At 45.5% G+C, this 18883-nt stretch overlaps 2 protein-coding genes across 4 annotated transcripts in view; both read left to right on the top strand.

Moving 5' to 3' along the window:
• The first annotated feature begins 365 nt into the window (after positions 1–365).
• ZPR1 (ZPR1 zinc finger) lies at positions 366–8973 on the top strand. Of its 2 annotated transcripts, XM_058686799.1 has the most exons (14): positions 367–589; positions 766–927; positions 1312–1402; positions 1779–1849; positions 2583–2669; positions 2813–2935; positions 3540–3587; positions 3752–3818; positions 4235–4305; positions 5051–5140; positions 5624–5734; positions 6378–6464; positions 7552–7617; positions 8386–8973. In XM_058686799.1, the coding sequence occupies exons 1-14, from the start codon at positions 419–421 to the stop codon at positions 8518–8520; spliced, it is 1380 nt and encodes a 459-aa protein (XP_058542782.1). In that variant the 5' UTR covers positions 367–418; the 3' UTR covers positions 8521–8973. The 2 variants fall into 2 exon arrangements, with proteins under 2 accessions (XP_058542783.1, XP_058542782.1); XM_058686800.1 differs by lacking the exon at positions 5624–5734 and having other exon boundaries at positions 366–589.
• Positions 8974–9840: 867 nt separating this feature from the next.
• BUD13 (BUD13 homolog) overlaps positions 9841–18883 on the top strand; it is a 60782-nt gene continuing 51739 nt past the window's right edge. The window contains exons 1-3 of one of the 2 annotated variants that reach the window (XM_058686798.1): positions 9841–10901; positions 13250–13343; positions 17121–17205. In XM_058686798.1, the coding sequence (XP_058542781.1) occupies positions 10759–10901; positions 13250–13343; positions 17121–17205 (322 nt within the window). In that variant the 5' untranslated portion in view covers positions 9841–10758. The remainder of the gene's footprint in view (positions 10902–13249; positions 13344–17120; positions 17206–18883) is intronic. The other variant, XM_058686797.1, reaches the window with a different exon arrangement.

Raw genomic sequence — 18883 nt, 5'->3', positions numbered from 1 at the left:
TGGCCCAACAATGGAGTGGAGCCAGAGCCCAGGTTGGACCGCACCTCCTTGTGGGTACGGAGGGACAAGCCAAGCCTCTTGCCATCAAGGCTCTTGTATTTACGGACAATAGTTAGAACCCTGTAGGATGGAGCTATTGCGAAGGAGCCAAACAGTGCCCTGGGTCTGAGAGGACGTCCTGCGGGGAAGCAACGCCTGAACTGAGGTGGAGGCAAAGCCTGAATCCGGCTGGCTTTGGAAGTCTGGACCATAGAATCCCAGCAGTGAGGAAACCTTGCCAGACACTGTTCCCTAGGGTCCCAAATCTGCGGCCTCTTTAAGAAAAGACGGGGCGACAGCTAGCGGAAGTGACGGGAGGGGGTGGGGCCACGAAAAGAGCGGAAGGCGGAAGTGGGGGCGTGAGCTGCGCGTGGTGGCGATGGCGGCTAGCGGGGCTGTCGAGCTTGGGGCCGCGGCGGCTACTGCAGCCCCCTCACCGGCCCCGGCCCAGGCTCCAGCCCCCGAGCACTTGTTCCGGCCCATCAGCGCCGAGGATGAGGAGCAGCAGCCCACTGAGATCGAGTCGCTGTGCATGAACTGTTACCGCAACGTGAGGCGGGGGCGCGGCCCCGGGCGGCGGGAGGTTGAGCTGAAGCGGGGAAGGGCGGTGGGGTCGGCGACCCAGGTAGGCCCAGTTGGAGACCCGGAGGCGAGGCACGCCCGCGGGTCGCTAGACGGGGAACTGGAGCTTCGTTGGTTCTTTCTAGCTGCTTTCTGCTTTCTCAGGGCACGACGCGCCTCCTGCTCACCAAGGTCCCCTTCTTCAGAGAAATAATCGTGAGCTCCTTTTCCTGTGAGCACTGTGGCTGGAACAACACGGAGATCCACTCGGCAGGCAGGATCCAGGATCAGGGAGTGCGCTACGCTTTGACCGTCAGGACCCAGGAGGTGAGAGGAGCCTAGAGCAGGTAGCCTAGTGTCCAAGAGAGGGCTTGGGGACTGGAGTCACAGCTCTGGTCTAGTCGGCGCGGCCGCGAATGAATACCTCTAGGTGCCCAAGCCTGAGTTTCCTCCTTTGTAAAATGATGTTGGTGCTGTCAGATGTTCAGATAAGGCTTGTGAAAGTGCTTTGTCATTTTATTTTGTCAGAGGGAATGAAGTGAGTAGTAGTTGTTATGAATAGTATTCTCAGCATTTGGGCAGCTGGGCTCATGCATGGCCTATTTGGTGGGAGTCGTCCGGACCCCTGCTATGGACAGAGGAAGAAACTGCTGGGTATTTCCCGAGAAGCTGTACTGTTGACCTCTCTGGACTGAAAATTTTTCTGCCCAGGACATGAACAGAGAAGTGGTGAAAACGGACTCTGCCACCACAAGCATCCCGGAGCTGGATTTTGAAATTCCTGCCTTCACTCAGAAGGGAAGTAGGTATAAGATCAGGGTGGTTGGACTGTTCATTGTTCATGCCTAACTACAATCTTGCTTTCTTGCAAGAACCCTAGTGCTGGGCCTGGTGGCTAGTATATGGGTTTGGGTGTGGTATTGCTGTGGTCTTCGTTGGTTCAACATAAACTGAAAGCTAAGATAAAACAGCTTGAGACAGTAGAGTGTGATAGACTGTAATGTGCATATTACAGAATGTTAGCGTCACTGTTGTTACACATGAATAGAACCTTGTTCCAGGCCTCCTCATCTTACAGTTGAAATCAAAGCCCAGAGAGTTCAAGTGAATTGCTCAGAGTCATACAGGCATTTGATAGCATAGTCAAGACTCTCTTGTCTTTTTTTCTTATTTACTAGCCCTGACCACCGTTGAAGGGTTGATCAGCCGTGCTATCTCTGGCTTGGAGCAGGATCAGCCCACACGAAGGGTAAGCTGGGGCTTTCTGATTGCAGCAACTCAAGCAATAACGACATATATACATATATATACATATATACATACGTATGTATGTACGTATATATATATATATATATATGTATGTACGTGTATATGTATATATATATGTGTGTATACGTATATTTATGTATCCAAACAGAGTGTTCAGCTTCCCATGTAGCTGAACTGTCTCTGATTAAATGTTGGAGAACTTTTGGGGGAAGCACATGGTGATGCTGTAGCTGCCGGGATGTTGTCTATTTTGCATCTACTATCTTTTCTACTTCCCTTTTCCCAGTGTAGATTCAGACCTCATCTCAGACAGGTAGGATGATACTACCTCTGAAGAGCCTTTCCTAATCCCCTTGGGTTCATCTCTACTTCCTGAGCGTTCCACCGTACCTTATATTTATTGTAAAGGAAGTAATATAATTGCATATTTAGTCATGTGTCTTCCTAACTGGCTGAGGAGCCCCGTGAGAGGACTCTGGTTTATTTACTGTTGTATTTCTAAACTGGCGTGAGAGCCTGGGCTCTATACATGGTTGAATGAGCGAGAAATTGGATCTTGTTTGGCACAACCAAACTTACATGCTGTATCTTCTTGTGAAGTCTGAGTCTCTCTGTTAAGACAGGTGGTGACTTCCTGATGGAGGTGGTGTGGGATTGACAGGGAGTGGGGTCTGTCAGCAGGGCCAATGCTTTTTACCATCTGTTCATGTCAGGCAAACGAAGAAGCCGTAGCTGAAAGAATTGATGAGTTCATTGTCAGACTGAAAGAGCTAAAGCGAGTGGCCTCTCCTTTCACTCTGGTGAGTACTGAGGAACTCTGGGTTCCCTAAATTTAGGGGACGAGAGACCCTTAAGACTGGGATTTTTCCACTGGTGCCGGAAAGGTCTGATGGTAGGTGGAAGAGCATGTGTAATTTCTTGTTGCAATGACTCCCTCCATCAGATCATTGATGATCCCTCAGGAAACAGCTTTGTGGAAAACCCACATGCTCCCCAGAAAGATCATGCCCTGGTGATCACACACTATAACCGGACTGTACAACAGGAAGAGATGCTGGGGCTCCAGGTAAGTAGAAGGAAGAAGCCGGCAGAATGCTCTGGCATTATCTTCCTCTCGGGATTGCTTGGAATCAGTGGAATCTTCCTTTGTCATTGCTGCCCTGCGTACCCTATCTCCGCATGTCTGTGTGTCTCTTAGCTCATGTCAAGACTTAGGATAAACTAGGGGTGCTTGGGTGGCTCAGTCGGTTAAGCGTCCGACTTCGGCTCAGGTCATGATCTCCAAATTCATGAGTTCGAGCCCCGCATCAGGCTCTGTGCTGACAGCTCAGAGCCTGGAGCCTGCTTTGGACTCTATGTCTCCCTCTCTCCCTGCCCTTCCCCACTTGTGTTCTTATCTCTCTCTGTCTCTCAAAAATAAATAAATACAAAAAAAAAATTTTTTTTTAAAAAGACTTAGGATAAACTGTACAACAGAGGTTTCTGGTGACTGTGATCCTATCTTAAGCTCTGTTCTTCCGTGGACTGGGGCTTTGCTTCCTGGTTTCTCTGTTAAACGCATATGGCCAGCCGACATACACAGGCCAGAATATTTTCTCTCACTCCGAGGCAGGGTGTTGGGAAGCTGGGGTGTATGTGCCAGCGTGTGATTTGTATCTCTGCTACGCTAGGCTGAGGCACCAGAGGAGAAGCCAGAAGAGGAAGATCTCAGAAACGAAGTGAGTGCCATGGGCTGCTGCGGAGGAGGGAGCACAGCTGTGGGCGGAGACTGGTGCTGCTCAGTCCCTCACCACCAACGCAGGCGGTGACTGCGTGCTTGTTCACCTACTGCGTGGTTTTAGCCGGAGCTGGGCTCACCCTCCGTCCCCATGTTGTGTTCCAGGTGCTGCAGTTCAACACAAACTGTCCAGAATGCAATGCTCCAGCTCAGACCAACATGAAACTAGTTCGTATCTTTTGTCAGGCAGTTGGGCTGCTCCTCCTGTGACTCGGGCACCAAGAGCATATGCAGGCTGGGGAGGAGTCCTCCCTTCAGGGAAAGCATGTGTTTTATTCCAAGCGATGAGGAAGGTGTTGCCTTTGATGAGACTGTGCACCGTGGCTTTTGGGTTCAAAGAGAGCATGAGGCCATGGTTTTTAGGGTCCTGTGTTTGACCTGAGTCCTGTCTTCAATTATCTGTGAACAAGGATTGCCGTGGGTTGCAATGTTGCCTTCTTCTGTAGAACTGTCTGAGTTAAGCTACTGCTTGTGACCTATTTCCTACAGTCCTAGGACTAGCAACTGTGTTGAAGGTTTGGATTTGTTCTTCCCCAGAAGGTGCTCTTGCTATCCTGGAAGCAGACTTCCTTAACTCCCATCTTCCAGAAATCCCCCACTTTAAGGAGGTTATCATCATGGCTACCAATTGTGACAGCTGTGGCCATCGGACCAATGAGGTAACCCCTGTTTAACTTTGATCTGTCCTGAATCTGCTTTGGGATGAAGTGGGAGGAAGTTAGGTCTTTCTCTTGGATTTAAGGCAGGGTGAGGAGTCCTTGAAGGAACTGGGAATTAAGAAAAAAAGTTAGAGATACTGTAACTCATTTAAGACATTAAAGATTGGTTATATGGAAGACAGAGGTGTGCTTGCTCTTTTTTTTTTTTTTTTTGAGAGACCCTTTTTTTGACCCACCTCTTAAAGGATTGGAAGTGCAGGGAAACAGATTTTGACTCAATAATAAAAAACTTTCTAGCTCTTTCTGAAAACAGAATTGCCTGCTTTGGAGGGTTGTACATTACCTTTCCCTGAGTGTACCTAAGCATAAGCTGGTTAAATTCTTACTGTTTTTAAAGCTATTTAAATTCTGAACCCAGAATATTGTAAGGTGCATCCACATGTTACATGCAGTTGAAAGTCCCTTTCAACCTGAAGAGTCAGTTTTTTTTCAAAGGCAAATTTAGAGTTTGGTGGCAATTTGGGGTAAGTTTTGGCAGGCTCCTGGCCGGCTCTTGGTGGCTTCAGTTTGGGTGACTGCCACCCCTGCTAGTTTACAAGGCCCTGTCCTTGGTAGCTGTTAGTGGGCCTGATTGGAGGTCTAACCGCCCCCCCCCCCCCCCCCCCCGCCCTTCTGAGGTCTCCCAGGCCCCAGGGGAGGATCCCATCTTCTCTGCTGCTGTTCCTGACCGCTGTTGTCTGTGCAGGTGAAATCTGGAGGTGCAGTAGAACCCTTGGGCACCAGGATCACCTTCCACATCACACATCCCTCAGATTTGACCAGAGACGTGCTCAAGGTAACATCCTGCTTGGAAAAGTGTCTGTCTGCCTCGCATAGCTGTGTCTATCTAGGGGAAATTGTCTTTTTAAAATTACATCCTGGGATCGTGTGGTACCACCTAACTTCCCTGGGTTTCAGGATCCCTGAGTAGAGTTAATCCATGCTAGGAAGTACAGATTCAGAAGGTGACCCATAAACTCTCTCTGATGACTTGGCAGCTTTATGCCTCCAGTGTCTGTAAGGGCTCTTGTCTCTGGTCTTTAATGACAGGATACTTGGCAACTTGGAGCCATGACTCAGAATGTCGCTTTATTAGGGTGGTTCCATTTCTGTGGTTTACACGGAGAGGCATGAGCCTGGCTTTAACTGGAGAGTCGGAGAGAACGGAGCAGGTTTTTCCCCAGACTGTCACTGGCAGTATTAATTTGGCAGGAGGACTCTGGTTAGCTTTTTCTAAGAGGCTTCTGTTCTCAAGCCTAATTTGACTCTCATCTCCCAGTCTGAGACGTGTAGTGTGGAAATCCCAGAGCTGGAATTTGAACTGGGAATGGCCGTCCTCGGGGGCAAGTTCACCACACTGGAGGGGCTACTGAAAGACATCCGGGAACTGGTGAGTTGCCTGAGTATAGCGCAAGGCCGCTTCAGCAGTGTGGCTGTGAGGAGGGGGCTAGAAGGCTTCACATGCCCTGGTTTTTGGAGCTCTTAATTGGGGGTGTCTTTGCCTTAAAGCTGATTTTGAGAGACTTAAATATTAGTTTGGGTTGTGAAAATAAGTTGACGGGAAATTCTGAATGGAAACTCTCAGGCTTACCTCTGGAACAATGTAGGTATTTTGTAGTTTTGGGTAAGTCACTCATTTCACTGTAAAATGCGGGGAGGAGGGTCCTTCCAGAACCTGAAACTCCCCAACATGTATAGGCATGTGTGTTGATTTATCCCATATATTTATTCTCTTGAGTCATTTCACTTACCTGATTCTCAGTCATCAGGCATTTTGTTTTTATAAATTATACTTTGCATTTCTTTTTCAAACTGGAACGAGAGTTTGTGCCGTCAGGACATTTTATAGTTTGTGCTTCATATTGCCAGTTGTCATCTTGGCAGGTTAATCTCTGTATTCTTAGCAGTGGCCGCCTAGGTCAGGATGGTGGTGTGGAAACGTAGGCTTCCCCGACTGGGCCCCGTCCTGCCATTCCCCACGAGCTTAATGGTCAAACCTGGTATTCTAGCAGTTTGGATGCCGATTATTGCAGGTGACCAAGAACCCCTTCACACTGGGTGACAGTTCCAATCCTGACCAGATGGAGAAACTGCGGGAGTTCAGCCAGAAGTTAGACCAGGTGAGTTGATTCTGGCCCTTCGGTGCGTGTGGTCCTGGGGTGCCAGTGGGCAAGAGGCCGCATACCCTGTCCTGCCACCTTCTAAACATCTAACCAACTTGTTGGGGATTCTCCTGGTTTCCGATAGGCCGTGTCCTCTTCTTTCTTGGTTTTCTCCCTTGTTTCGTTGGAGCGCTTTAGTAGCTGCAGTTGGGTTTTTCATGTTTTTCATTTATACTACTTTTCCAAGAGTTGTTTTTTGTTTTTTTTTTCGGGTTTTGGAATACTCTCCCTCCTCCCTTTTCCAAGTAGCATCCTGTTGTTTTAAGGATGTAGTGTTTTTTTTTCTCATGAGAATGTTGATGTTGGTTTGTATTTTTTTGATGTTTTATTTTCCTTGCATAGTTTCCATTTCCTTTTAAGTTTTTTTTTTTTTTTCCATTTAACTTTCTGTCTTTCAAAGGTTGGGGCTTTGCTCGGGTAGCTGATAGTCCTTGTCAACTTAAAAGCAGAGGGCTGAAACACCAGCGTGGAGGTGAATCTCACTCACATCGGGCTCCTTGTAGGGGGAGTTAGCTTAGCCCTTTGTTGAGCTATAAAACCCCAGTGCCAGTGTCATGAGGTTTTCCCTCTTGGGCTTCTCACCCCATCAGTGGGTATTCCATTTCCTGGCCTGAGGAGGACAACTTGGCTGGCAGTGTTCTGAGAGCTGAGTGTGGGAAGAGGGCTGGGTATGTACGTCTGTTTCTAATAACAGCACGTTCTTAACCTCCCGGTCTTGCTTCCTGCCCCTCCATCCTTCAACTAGGCTGGCGCCCCCTAGGCCATAGTGTGAATCCTGCAGTTTTCTGATGGGGTGGAGGGAGAAGGGACCTATGTGGAATGGGAGATGAGATCCAGGATGTCACATTGCTTCTTAAGTAACTTTCATACAGCCTTTATTTTGGGTCTTCTCTGCTCCACTTTGAGAGGTACCTCATTTCAGCATTTCTAAAACTTGTGGGGATTCTGCCAAACCCAGTAAATTGGGTTAGTTCTTGTCTGGTAGACCAGCCCCTTCTTACTAGAAGGGATGTAAAGTTTATGTGCTGTATTCTCTTTCGTTTAGATCCTTGAGGGTAACGTGAAGGCCCACTTTATTATGAATGATCCAGCAGGAAACAGCTACTTGCAGGTACGGTCGACCTTCCCTGATAGTTAACAGAGAACTATTTTCTGACCTTCCTTGAATATGTATTATTTCTCCAGAAGCTGGAGACGTGATTCTAAATGAACTGCTTTTTATCAAGGAACCTCTTATATATTAGAATTTGAGACCTCTTAGAATTTGAGACCTAAGGAAGTGGGGGCAGGCAGGAGAGACTGTAAGTGTGTGTCAAGGGCGGGGGGGGGGGGGGAAGCTGCTCCTAGGCTCCTTCTTTCTCTAGTTTAGCTCTTGTCCCTAGCAATGGAGTTGTCATTTTGCTGCTAATCTAATGGAATTAGATTTTGCACAAATCTAATTGTGGAGTGAGGAGCAATGGTGCCTTCTCCAGAGGCTGAAATAGGACACCGGAGAGGCTTTAAACCGACTGGAGAGATATTCTGGTGATTTATAATAACTTTAACATTTATTGAGCAGTTTTTGTTGGTCAGGCAGAACTGTTTAAGTTCTCTCTATGGTTAAGACTGTTGCTATACTCTTCATAAGAAGGTGCAGATAGAAAGTTTTTTAGACAGACTGTTACCTAATTCTGCCTAGGGCTGGAGGGTCCCATTCTTGGGACTCTGTTGGGTTCTGTTGCTGCTCGCTAGTTGAGACTAGCTATGGGGAATTGGAGGCCTTTAGAATAAAAACACTCATTAAGTTTTTGGGAAGGCGGGAGTTGGAAGCCACCTGGTGGGGTGAGGGGGCAGATAGCTGGGTGGCACAGGCACTGATTGTCTGTCCTTGACCTTGCAGAATGTGTATGCACCTGAAGATGATCCTGAGATGAAGGTGGAGCATTATAAGCGCACGTTTGACCAAAACGAGGAGCTAGGGCTCAATGACATGAAGACAGAGGGCTATGAGACAGGCCTGGCCCCACAGCGGTAGTAGTGGATGGTTCCCGAGCCCACCTCCAGTGCTGCCCAGACCAAGGGGCTGTTTATTAGTATTGGGAAAGGCTGGGGGTGTCCTCCCCACCAGGCCTTGCCCATGTTGGGGGGAGGACACCTGGTCTGAGTCAGAGATGTGGGTGAACAGTTTGTCACAGAAGTGCAAGCCTGTTGGACCGTATTTTGGAGGTTTTGAATTGGCCTGGGAAGAAACCCAGAAATGAACCATGGGGCACGTCATCATCGCTTTTTTTCCTGTCGAGTCTTTACCCTCCCTCCACATAATGCTCTTGCTAGGGTTGGAACTCTGCAGATGGAAGACAGCAATATCTGGAGTTTGGGAGTTGGTTGGGGAATAGAAAATACTGGCTTTCAGCAGGAAAAGAGTCTTCTGAGGGGAGGGAGTCAGCACAGGAGAAGTTCTCATTAAAATGATGGCTTTCCAGCAGGATTGGCCTCTGAATTCACTCTGTCCTTGTTTGATACTATGCTGGTAGAATTCAATTTCCTGAGGAAAATTTTTCCCCAGGGTAGCCAATTTGGGGATTGGAGCTGACATTTCATTCATTCCTTCAGTAGATGTTTGAGTGCTTCCTTTGGGCCAGGCATACCACAGAACTGAACAAAATAAAGCCCTCCAGCCATGGGGCTTAAAGTGGACTTTTGAGGTCAAGTCCATAATTCCTGCATTTGCTTTACCAGATGCAGCTAATAAACTAGAGGGCAGAGCTCACACAGTGCCACTGGGCATAAATTTAATCCTGCTCAACTGCCCTTTGGGGTCGATAGGGTTGGGGTCTGAGCTTGGGACTTGGCAGGCCAAAGTGAGTAGGAAGGGAGTGCTAGAACTGGAGACATGGGCAGGAGATGGGTTGATGGGGTGGAGAGGGTGATACTGGTAATGCTTGTTGGAGCAGGAGGAGGAAGCATTCAGATGCCTGCTGACAGCAGGGCAGAGGCAGGGCTCTGCTGTTCAGTTAGATCCACCGAAGTGGACTAGAAGCCAGCACAGGGCTGTGTCTGGAGGGGGACCCATGGGGCCCTCCAGCTAATGAAGCCCTATATCTGTCCAGTATCCCCCTCCCACAAGCCCTCAGAGACATAGTCTGCCTTCCTTCCTGGGCCTGAACTGGACCTCTCGGGATAAGCCAGTGGCTAAAAGTTCATGCATGCACCTATTTTAATACATGTAAGTATTTTTGGAACATGTAGCCTGAATTCTGAGTACTTACAAAGTATAACAAGCCTTCTTGACTGATATACTGTCACAGACTGACAAAAATTTATCATAAGGAAAATACACGAGCTAATATTTTATTTCAAAAACTTTGGATTTACCTCTTGCACCTCACTTTCCTAGCCTCTCTTCCCAAGGGTCATGTTTTGGCTGTGTGAAGTTAGGGCAACTTCCTTAACCTCACCAGGCTTCTGTTTTCTCATTTGTGAAACATACTTGAGAATTAGAATTCAACCTCTCTAGCTTCCCTGGTTTGCTATGCTGAAAGTAGAAACAAGTCCTTTTCATTGGAAAGATTCTAGGCAAGCGACAGTTAGGGGCCACCTATGATACCAAACACGGGGAAGTTCACGGGTTGGAAACCATGTTTTTTCATAGTAATTACACTGGGTTTGAAATTCCTGACTTCCTCTCTTGAATCGTTCTTAGAAGCCTATTAGAGCTAAACCTATTAGAGCTAAACCCCTCCCACCTAAACCTATGCTAATACAAATAACTGGTAATGTGTACTGTGCGCTAGACACTTTTCTAAGCACTTCACGCAGTAATAGTATCTCGTTCCTCCCAACCATGCAGTTAGGTGCCATTCTCCCCATTTTGTTAAATGACTTGCCCAAGGTCCTACAGCTAGGAGGTCAACGGAGCCCCGGCTCCATACTCTGCCCCTCCAGGGCCCCTGTCCTTGACACTGGTGCTTCTGAAGTTGCCTTGGGCAGAGATCTTGTTCGGGTCGTGGTGGTGGCCTCGTGCTGGTGGACCACCTGTTGAAAGAGCAGATGGATAGACGCACGCAAAACCATCGTTGCGTTGGCGGAGGGACGCCGGACGTGGCTGCGCCCCTCGTCACCCCGCGGACGCGCTCTCGTGTCATCCCAGGCCGTTCTCACAGCTCCTCACCACTTCCGGTCCCGGCCCCGCCTCCTCAAGGCCTCTCCGTGCGGCTTGCGTTCAAGAATTTTGTCCCCAGCGTCGAGCCGTCTCTCCGCCCCCGCCGCTGCCATGGCGGCAGCTCCGCCGGTCTCCAAGGCCGAGTACCTGAAGCGTTATTTGTCTGGGGCGGGTGCCGGCGTCGATGGGGCCCCTGAGTCGGGTCGCCGGCGTCGCAGAAAGCGGCCGAAGCCTGGCGGGGCCGGCGGCAAGGGGTGAGTTGGCTCTGGCGGGGCGGGGCCTGAGGCGACTCGCCGCCCCTCTCCCCAACTCCGCCCTCGGCCGGCGCTTCCCCCTCTCCGGGCCGCCCGCCCCGCTCCTCGCAGGGCTCGTCCGGCCGGAGCCCGCAGCCCCGCTCTGGCGCCCCGCGCCCCCCTCGCGCCCCTGGGCGGTATCTTCGACGTCTCCAGCCCGGCTGTAACTTTCCTCTTTTCCCGCTCTCGTAGCGTTCCGTCCACTCCAGTAGAGAATGAGTATCTTGCCTTGAGAATAATGGTGGAGCTCATCCAAAGCCTCCGTGTTTGGGTATTTAGGGCCCAGAACCTGTCTGTGGGGTTCAGCAATCCCAGGGACTCCGGTTCTGAGTGAGAGACCTATGCTTACTTCCTGATGGTCTTCACAGTGTTGCTATTAACAGTTCTTGTCATGCACCAGATGCTGTTCTAAGTACTTTAGACGTAGATGAATTTATTTAAGCTTTATGATACTACCACGAAGTTGGTATTCTTAATATCCCCATTTTTCAAATGAGAAAACTTTGTAGCCCGCGGTGCTGGGTTGAATAGTGCCCTTCCCCCGTTCACGTCCCCTCAGAGCCTCGGAATGTGATATTCTTTGGAAATAGTGCCTTTACAGATGTAATTGGTTAAGATGTGCTCCTAGTGGATTACGACGGGTGCTAAATCCAGTATGACTGTGTCCCTTTAAGAGGAGGGAAACTCGGGCGTGGGGGGAGGCATAGGGAGAACACAGCCTTGTGAAGATGGAGGCTGAGGTTGGACTGGGTGTAGGCTGCCCCTAGCTAGAGTATGCCTGGGGCTATCCGACGTCAAGGAAATGTCCTCCCTTAGAGCCTTCCCAGTGGGCATTACCTTGCAGACGCCTTGGCTTTAGACTTCAAGCCTCCAGAACGGTGAGGGAATAGTTTCTGTTGTTTTGAGCCACCCACCTTGTGGTACTTTGTGAGGCAGCCCTAGGGAACCAATATGCCCAGTTCCAAAGAACAAATCCATTTCCTTTCCTGATCTGATTCTTGCCTACTCTCGCTCTCTGCCTTCCTGCCCTCCTGACTTGGGTGGATTCTTTGGAGACAGTGCCACGTAGCGAAACTAGCTTGGGCTTTGGAGTAACACCACAGTTTTGAGTCCGAGCTGTGCCACTTTGTGAGCCGTGTGGCTGTGGGCGGGACACGTCTTCTCTCTAAGCCTGTTTCCTCATCTTTAAAATAGAGTAATAACTGGAGCGTCTGGGTGGCTCAGCCGATTGAGCCTCCGACTTCAGCTCAGGTCGTGATCTCATGGTTCGCGGGTTTGAGCTCCACATCAGGCTCGCCGTTGTCAGCCTGTCCGCACAGAGCCCACTTCAGATCCTCTGTCTTCCTCTCTCTGCCCCTCCCCCGCTGTGCTACCCCATGATAAATAAAAGAGAGTAATAATGATAGCATTTTATGGTTATGATTAGAGGTGTATAAAGTAGAGGTGCCTGGATGTGTCAAGCGTCTGATTGTGGCTCAGGTCATGACCTCACAGTCGTGAGTTCGACCCCTGTCTCGGGCTCTGTGCTGACACCTCAGAGCCTGGAGCCTGTTTCAGCTTCTTTGTGTCTCTCTTTCTCTGCCCTTCCTCTGCTGGCACTCTGTCTCTCTCTCTCTCTCAAAAATAAATTAACATTAAACAAGATTTAGAGATGTATAAAGTGATACTGGCTTTTCAAACAGAACTGTTCACATTATGGCAGTCATTGTTATTTATTTGGACTCATCCATGGTTTGTGTGACTGACGTTTATTCAGTACGCACTTCCTATGCCAGTTACTTCAGAGCGTTGAGGATATCCCTGTGAATGAGAAGGCCTAGTCCCCATTCTGGTGGACCTTATTGTTTAATGGGGATACAGGCTTTAAACGTCTAATTACACAACGAATTGATTTATTTTGTTTGCATTAATGCAGTGAAAGTATTCCAAGGATGTGTAACACGGGTTCTTAGTTGAGGGAAATAAGGGGAGAAGTTAAGGAAGACATGCTCCGGGAAGTTAAATGTATGCTAGGATCTTAAGAATGAGTAAGAGTTTTCCAGTAAAGAACGAGAAGAGTAGGTCAGACAGAGGGAAGGAACTGCTTATGTGAAAACTGATGTGGTAAGGAATTTGGTTCATTCCAGGCACCAAAAGTGAGGTAGTGAACTTGTGGAGGCAGGGGTACCAGATGAAGTGGGCCGTATAGGCAAAGACTGGACCTTGCAGAATCTTGTAGGATTTTGAGCTCTATGCTACAATCGGTAGTGTTTGTAGGCTGTTATCCAAGATTGATTCTTCTTTTTTGATTTTTTTTTTTTAACATTTAGAATGCGGATCGTGGATGATGATGTGAGCTGGACATCTATTTCCACCACTAAACCGGAAAAGGAGGAAGAGGAAGATGATGGAGATTTGCCTGTGGTATGTATCTTTTGAGTCTGTGATGAGGACTTTGAAATGCAAGCCTGTCTCTCAATCTCCATTCCCGGTACAGGGTAGATTTATAAGGGGGAACGTTGAGGGCAGAAAAGGGGTGACACTTTTCAAAGAGCTATTTTTATTTATTTATTTTATTTATTTATTTTGAGAAAGTGAGAGAACACAGGAGGGTCAGAAAGAGAGGGATAGAGAGAGAATCCCACACAGGCTCTGCACTGTCAGCTTGGAGCCTGATGCAGGGCTCGAACCCATGAACCGTGAGATCATGAGCTGAGCTGAAGTCAAGAGTCAGACACTTAACTGACTGAGCCACCTAGATGCCCATCAAAGATGCTTTAAAGTAGTCTTCTTTGATGATGCCTGTGCACTGTTTTCTTTGTTTATGGAGGGCCCTGTTAGCCTGGGAATGGGAACTAATCCCAGAGTGGCAAAATTTCTCAACATCAGCAATAGAATATGTTTACGATTAGCCATAGTTCAATTTATTGGAATGTACCTTGCAAACAGTGTTCAGGTTCAGTTACAGGAAACTTATTTGCTCCTTGTTTTTCATTGATTCAACGAAGTTTAAAATTGTATACTTTGGTCGAAGTATTGCGGATACGTAGGTTAATAAAACCTAGTGTCTGTACTTTAGAGATGATACCCTAGATGGGAGACAGAATTTCAAATAATTTCAACAATGTGATAAATGGTGGAGAGACATTTCACATATGTACCAAGTGCTATTAGAGCACAGGGAAACTGGCACATTTTTTTATTCTCCTGGGAGATTCTATTAAGGAAATAAATAAATATCCAAACTGAGTTTTGAAGGATGAGTAAGAACCAAGTGGGCAAACGGATAGGAAAATAATCTTGAATTAGTACCGTCATGGAAACTTTGCTGAGAAACAAGGTGAAAAGGAGAGCTGTTCTTGGGCTGTATTGCACTGAAGTTGTAAAAATGAATTCCTGATGAGTATATTGAATGTTGATGTCTAGCATATTCTGTAGTACATCATCTAAGAAAAAATTTATCAGTAATTAGAAGGGAAATAGTGGGGTGCCTGGCTGGCTCAGCCAGTAGAGCGAGTGGCTTTTGATCTTAGGGTTTTGAGTTTGAGCCCCATGTTGGGTGTAGAGATTACTTTAAAAACAAAAGAAAAGGAAGAAGGGAAGTAGTGATCATAAGTGACCAATTTAGTTTCAGTCAGAACCAGTCAATTAATGTTTACAACATTTTTTTTATGTTATAAAAGCAATACATAATTTTTTAAATGTTTATTTTTATTTTTAAGTAATCTCTACACCCAGTGTGAGGCTCGAACTCACAACCCCCAGATCAAGAGTCACATGTTCTACTGACTGAGCCACCTAGGCACTCCAAAAGCAATACATATTAATTGTAGAATATTTGGAAATTATAAGAAAGTTTACAATTCTGAAAATAATACAATAATCACTTATACTGTGACTATCCAGAGATGGCAACTGCTCGCATTTGGATGCCCATCTCTTTACTCCATAGATAATACAGACTTCTGTTTTATTTATTTTTTTAAGATATAATTGAGATCATACTGAATTATGGTTTTGGAGCTTGCTCTTTCATTTAATAATATGTTGTGAATACTTTAGTAAGATTTTAAAATATTCTTTGAGAATGTGATTTTTAGTGGTTTCAGTGGTAGTTCATTGTATACATTAATTTAACCTGTCCTCTTACTGGACGTATGGATTGTTTTCTGTTTTGAAATATAGCGCTTTGAGAAACCTCTTGTGCATAAATCATTGTAGAAATCTGTTTATTTCTTTATCCCCACAAAGTGGAATTAATAGGTTAGGAAGTATGGTCCTTTTGAGCTGTATTCTCGTATTGTTTTCCAAAAGGTGGTACCAGTTTCTCCTTCCCCTACAGTTGTTTGAGAATGCCATTGTCCCCATTTCTTCATCAATACTGGAGCATTATTTACAACAGCAGAAATAATAGTGAACTTACGCCAGTTTGCAGGTGAACAATGGTATTGTTTCTTAGAAAAATAGTGAATACTTTTTTTCCTATGTTTATAGGGCATTCGTATTTTATGAATTTTTTGGTATTTTTTCCATTGTTTAGAAAATTGGACTTAAAATTTTCTTTCATTGATTTGGTGTTTATGTAATACAATATAGTGCCTGTCTTACCTGTTATAGATGTATTTTATTATTTGTTTTTTCATTTAAAGTAGTTTTGACATTTAAAAATTTTAATTTCTATAGTCAAGTCTGTTAATTTTCCTTTACGATACTGTCTTTTGCTCTTATGATTGCCTTAAAACCTGAACGAGGAAGGCTTTAGCTCCACTCCTCTCTACTCCGGTTAAAACAGGTCTTGATTATTGAATTCATTTTTGTTACTGCAAGACCATTGCCACCACCAGTAACAATGGCAAAATAATTAGGACAAGTACAATAGCAGTGGGAGCACAAGAATAATAGGTGTAATTTATTGAGCATTTACCATGTCCCAAGCTGCTTAGCTTACATGAATTAGCTCACTGAATCCTCATAGCAATCCTTTGAGTCCTTTCACAAATGAGGAAATCGAGGCTTAGAGAAAATAACTTGCCAAAGGCTGCACACATTTTCAGTGGCAGAGCTGGTGATTAGATCTCAATTCATCTTGCTTGAATTCAAGCCTGTGCTTTTATTACCTGGTGAGATATCTCAAAACCAGGTTACATGAGGAGTGATGCAGAGAAATAGAGGTGAATTATGACCTGGGTTTGGATTTCAGTTCTGCCACTTGCTGGCTTGTGACATTGAGAAATTTACTTAACTTCTCTGAGTCTTAGTTTGTTCTTTATTAGTGTGGAACCTTTCTTTGCAGGCCTGTTGTGAGGATTGAGTGAGATAATACAAGTAAACCCCAAACACAGTACCTGGCACATGGTTGCTACTCTTTAACTAGAATTTATTAACACCAGCCATCTTTGACAGTCTGTTTTGTGGAAAGGGCATCAGTTGCATCAGGGTCAGAACTAGGGTTACTGGAAAGAAGTTACAGGAAAGTCGGTACAGGTCCAATAAAACTAAGGACTTTCTAGCACTGCCCCCAAATACAATGCACTATCTTGTAATATAATGAGTTCCCTGTCTGTAAATTAATTGGGTCCCTGTCAGGGAGGGACTGGGTGAGTGATCATTTATCAAGGATACAATAATATTCCAGATTTGTTTGGGAATTTCGATGATCTGAAATGTTTTTATCCCTTAAAGATTCTGTGATTCTGTGTACTTCTTAATGATTTCTTTTGGTTGGATTTAAGAAGATCTGTCATTGTGACTACCTCTGACAACAAAGGTTTCATAAGGAGCCTGAAGCCCTTGATGAGTGATAGGAGTGCCAGGGAGCCGGCCTGTATTGTCACTCTGGATATAACATAAAAGTAGAAAGGTGAAAGGAATTTAGCTTTTAGCTTCCCTGGGGCAGTTGTGCACCTGACAGGTTGATAAAGAAGGTTTGTAATGAAGAAGTTCACATTTGGAGGAAAATTGATTAGTCAGAGAAAGATGTATAATTAAACTATCCAGTGTCAATCAGATAAACATCTCATAGGACAAACATAACTGAGGACCACTACATATTTCTACATGTTTCTTCATGGCTGTTTTGGACTCGTGTGTGCCGTGTGCATTGAGAATGGGAATGGTGATAGCTTTAGGTTCCTGAAACAGTAGTGCTCCTTGACTGGATCCTGTGGATTTTCTCAACGTAAGTTGTCCTAACTCTGACAGGTGGCTGAGTTTGTGGATGAGCGGCCAGAAGAGGTAAAGCAGATGGAAGCCTTTCGTTCCAGTGCCAAATGGAAGCTTCTAGGAGGTTAGTTTCAACAGTAGATAAATCTAAATTTCCCATTTATAGGGGAAGCCTTTTTTTTTTTTTCTCTACACTTTTTTTTTTAGAGGCATATATAGGTTGTTTTAGTGTGTGTCCTTAATCCTGAAAAATACAGTGCGAAAAAGAATTCAGAACTTCTTCGGAGGTAGCAAGACATGGGAATTGAGAGACCAGGTGTCCCATTTTCTCTTCTATTTCGGCATTAGTTAGGGTTACTAACTTAGGTTACACATAAGTCAGGAAGTGACTTATGTGGGGGCCTTGCAGTAACCACTGACCTCTGGCCCAAATAGGACAGCACTTAGTATATAGTTAAGTCTTTATTCGTTCTTCCTTTAAACATGGGTATTTTGCAGTGCATTATCCTCCACTTGCCCACTGTGTACCCTCTCCCTAGGCTAATAATTTAACTCCCTATTTAAAAAGTTTTTGAGTTCTTTGAGAATGGACAAATGACATTTGTTTGTCATGTCTTGAGTGGAGACAATACCTGTTCTTTTTAAAAAAAAATTTTTTTTAATGTTTATTTTTATTTTTGAGAGAGAGAGACAGAGAGACAGAGTGCAAGCAGGGGAGGGACAGAGAAAGAGGGAGACACAGAATCTGAAACAGGCTCCAGGCTCTGAGCTGTCAGCACAGAACCTGATGCGGGGCTCGGACTCACGAACCGTGGGATCGTGACCTGGGCTAAAGTCCGCCACTTAACCGACTGAGCCACCCAGGTGCCCTGACAAGACCTGTTCGTAATTGGTTTGGTCTTTCTCCCACCTAGCATAATCAGGAATCTTGCTTCTGTATAGCCATTTAACTCCAGTTTACTCTCAACACTTGCTCCTTTTTCACACATGCAGAGTAGTAGACGAATTAACTCCTAAACAAGATTTGTTCTTTCTGTTTTATATTTTGTGCTTATGTTAATTATCCTACAATTCTGATAAGAAAAACATGCATAACAAAAGTGACTGTTGGTTATAGGTTAGTGATCACTATTGCCTCAGTTACTTTTCAGTATATTATTATTATGTTCTGTGAATTAAAAGTTTATTATCAGTATGTATTCTTTTATCTGAATCTTGTTCACTCTTACTATTTTGTTTTTCTCTGTGGGTGTGTTTCTAATCTTTTCCATAATCCTTTTTTCTTTTTTCTTTGTTGTTATTTATTTTTTTTCCACAGTCCTTTTTTTCAGAGAATCTTCATGTCTCCATATTTATAGGTCTAGGAAGAGATACCGAACCCCCACCCCATCACCCTTGAATAGTTGTTTTTCTTCTGCTTAACTCTCACTGCTCCATCCCCATTTGTCCCTGGAAATATCCTCTTTGGTCTCTGATTCTTACTTCCTTTTTGTAAATATCATGGAATTTATCAACGCCGTGGATTAGATTTGCTGTCAGGTGTCCCACAGATATCAGTACTTTTCTCTGAGTGGTGATTGCAATCAGATAGGACTATTTCCCAAAGCAAAGGAGTTGACTTGGTTTAATTCATCCACTTAGCAAGTATTTATTGGGTCCTACCGAGCATTTATTTGAATTTGGGATGTGGAGCTCAATGATAAGAAATACTGGATTTTGGAAATGTCCTGAGTTGCTGTAAACATTTCATTCTCTTATACCTTTGAAAACTGGAAGTTTCAAACTCTTTCCTCAGCTGCCTA

This window comes from Neofelis nebulosa, chromosome 10, assembly GCF_028018385.1.
Source record: "Neofelis nebulosa isolate mNeoNeb1 chromosome 10, mNeoNeb1.pri, whole genome shotgun sequence".
Taxonomy (NCBI): Eukaryota; Metazoa; Chordata; class Mammalia; order Carnivora; family Felidae; genus Neofelis; species Neofelis nebulosa.
This window is presented reverse-complemented; position numbering and strand designations above follow the sequence as displayed.

Coding starts and splice junctions, on each gene's coding strand:
- ZPR1 (XM_058686799.1), top strand. CDS start 419: ATGGCGGCTAGCGGGGCTGTCGAGCTTGGGGCCGCGGCGGCTACTGCA. Junction 1,403..1,778: donor TGCCTTCACTCAGAAGGGAA/GTAGGTATAAGA, acceptor CTTATTTACTAG/CCCTGACCACCGTTGAAGGG. Junction 2,936..3,539: donor AAGAGATGCTGGGGCTCCAG/GTAAGTAGAAGG, acceptor CTGCTACGCTAG/GCTGAGGCACCAGAGGAGAA.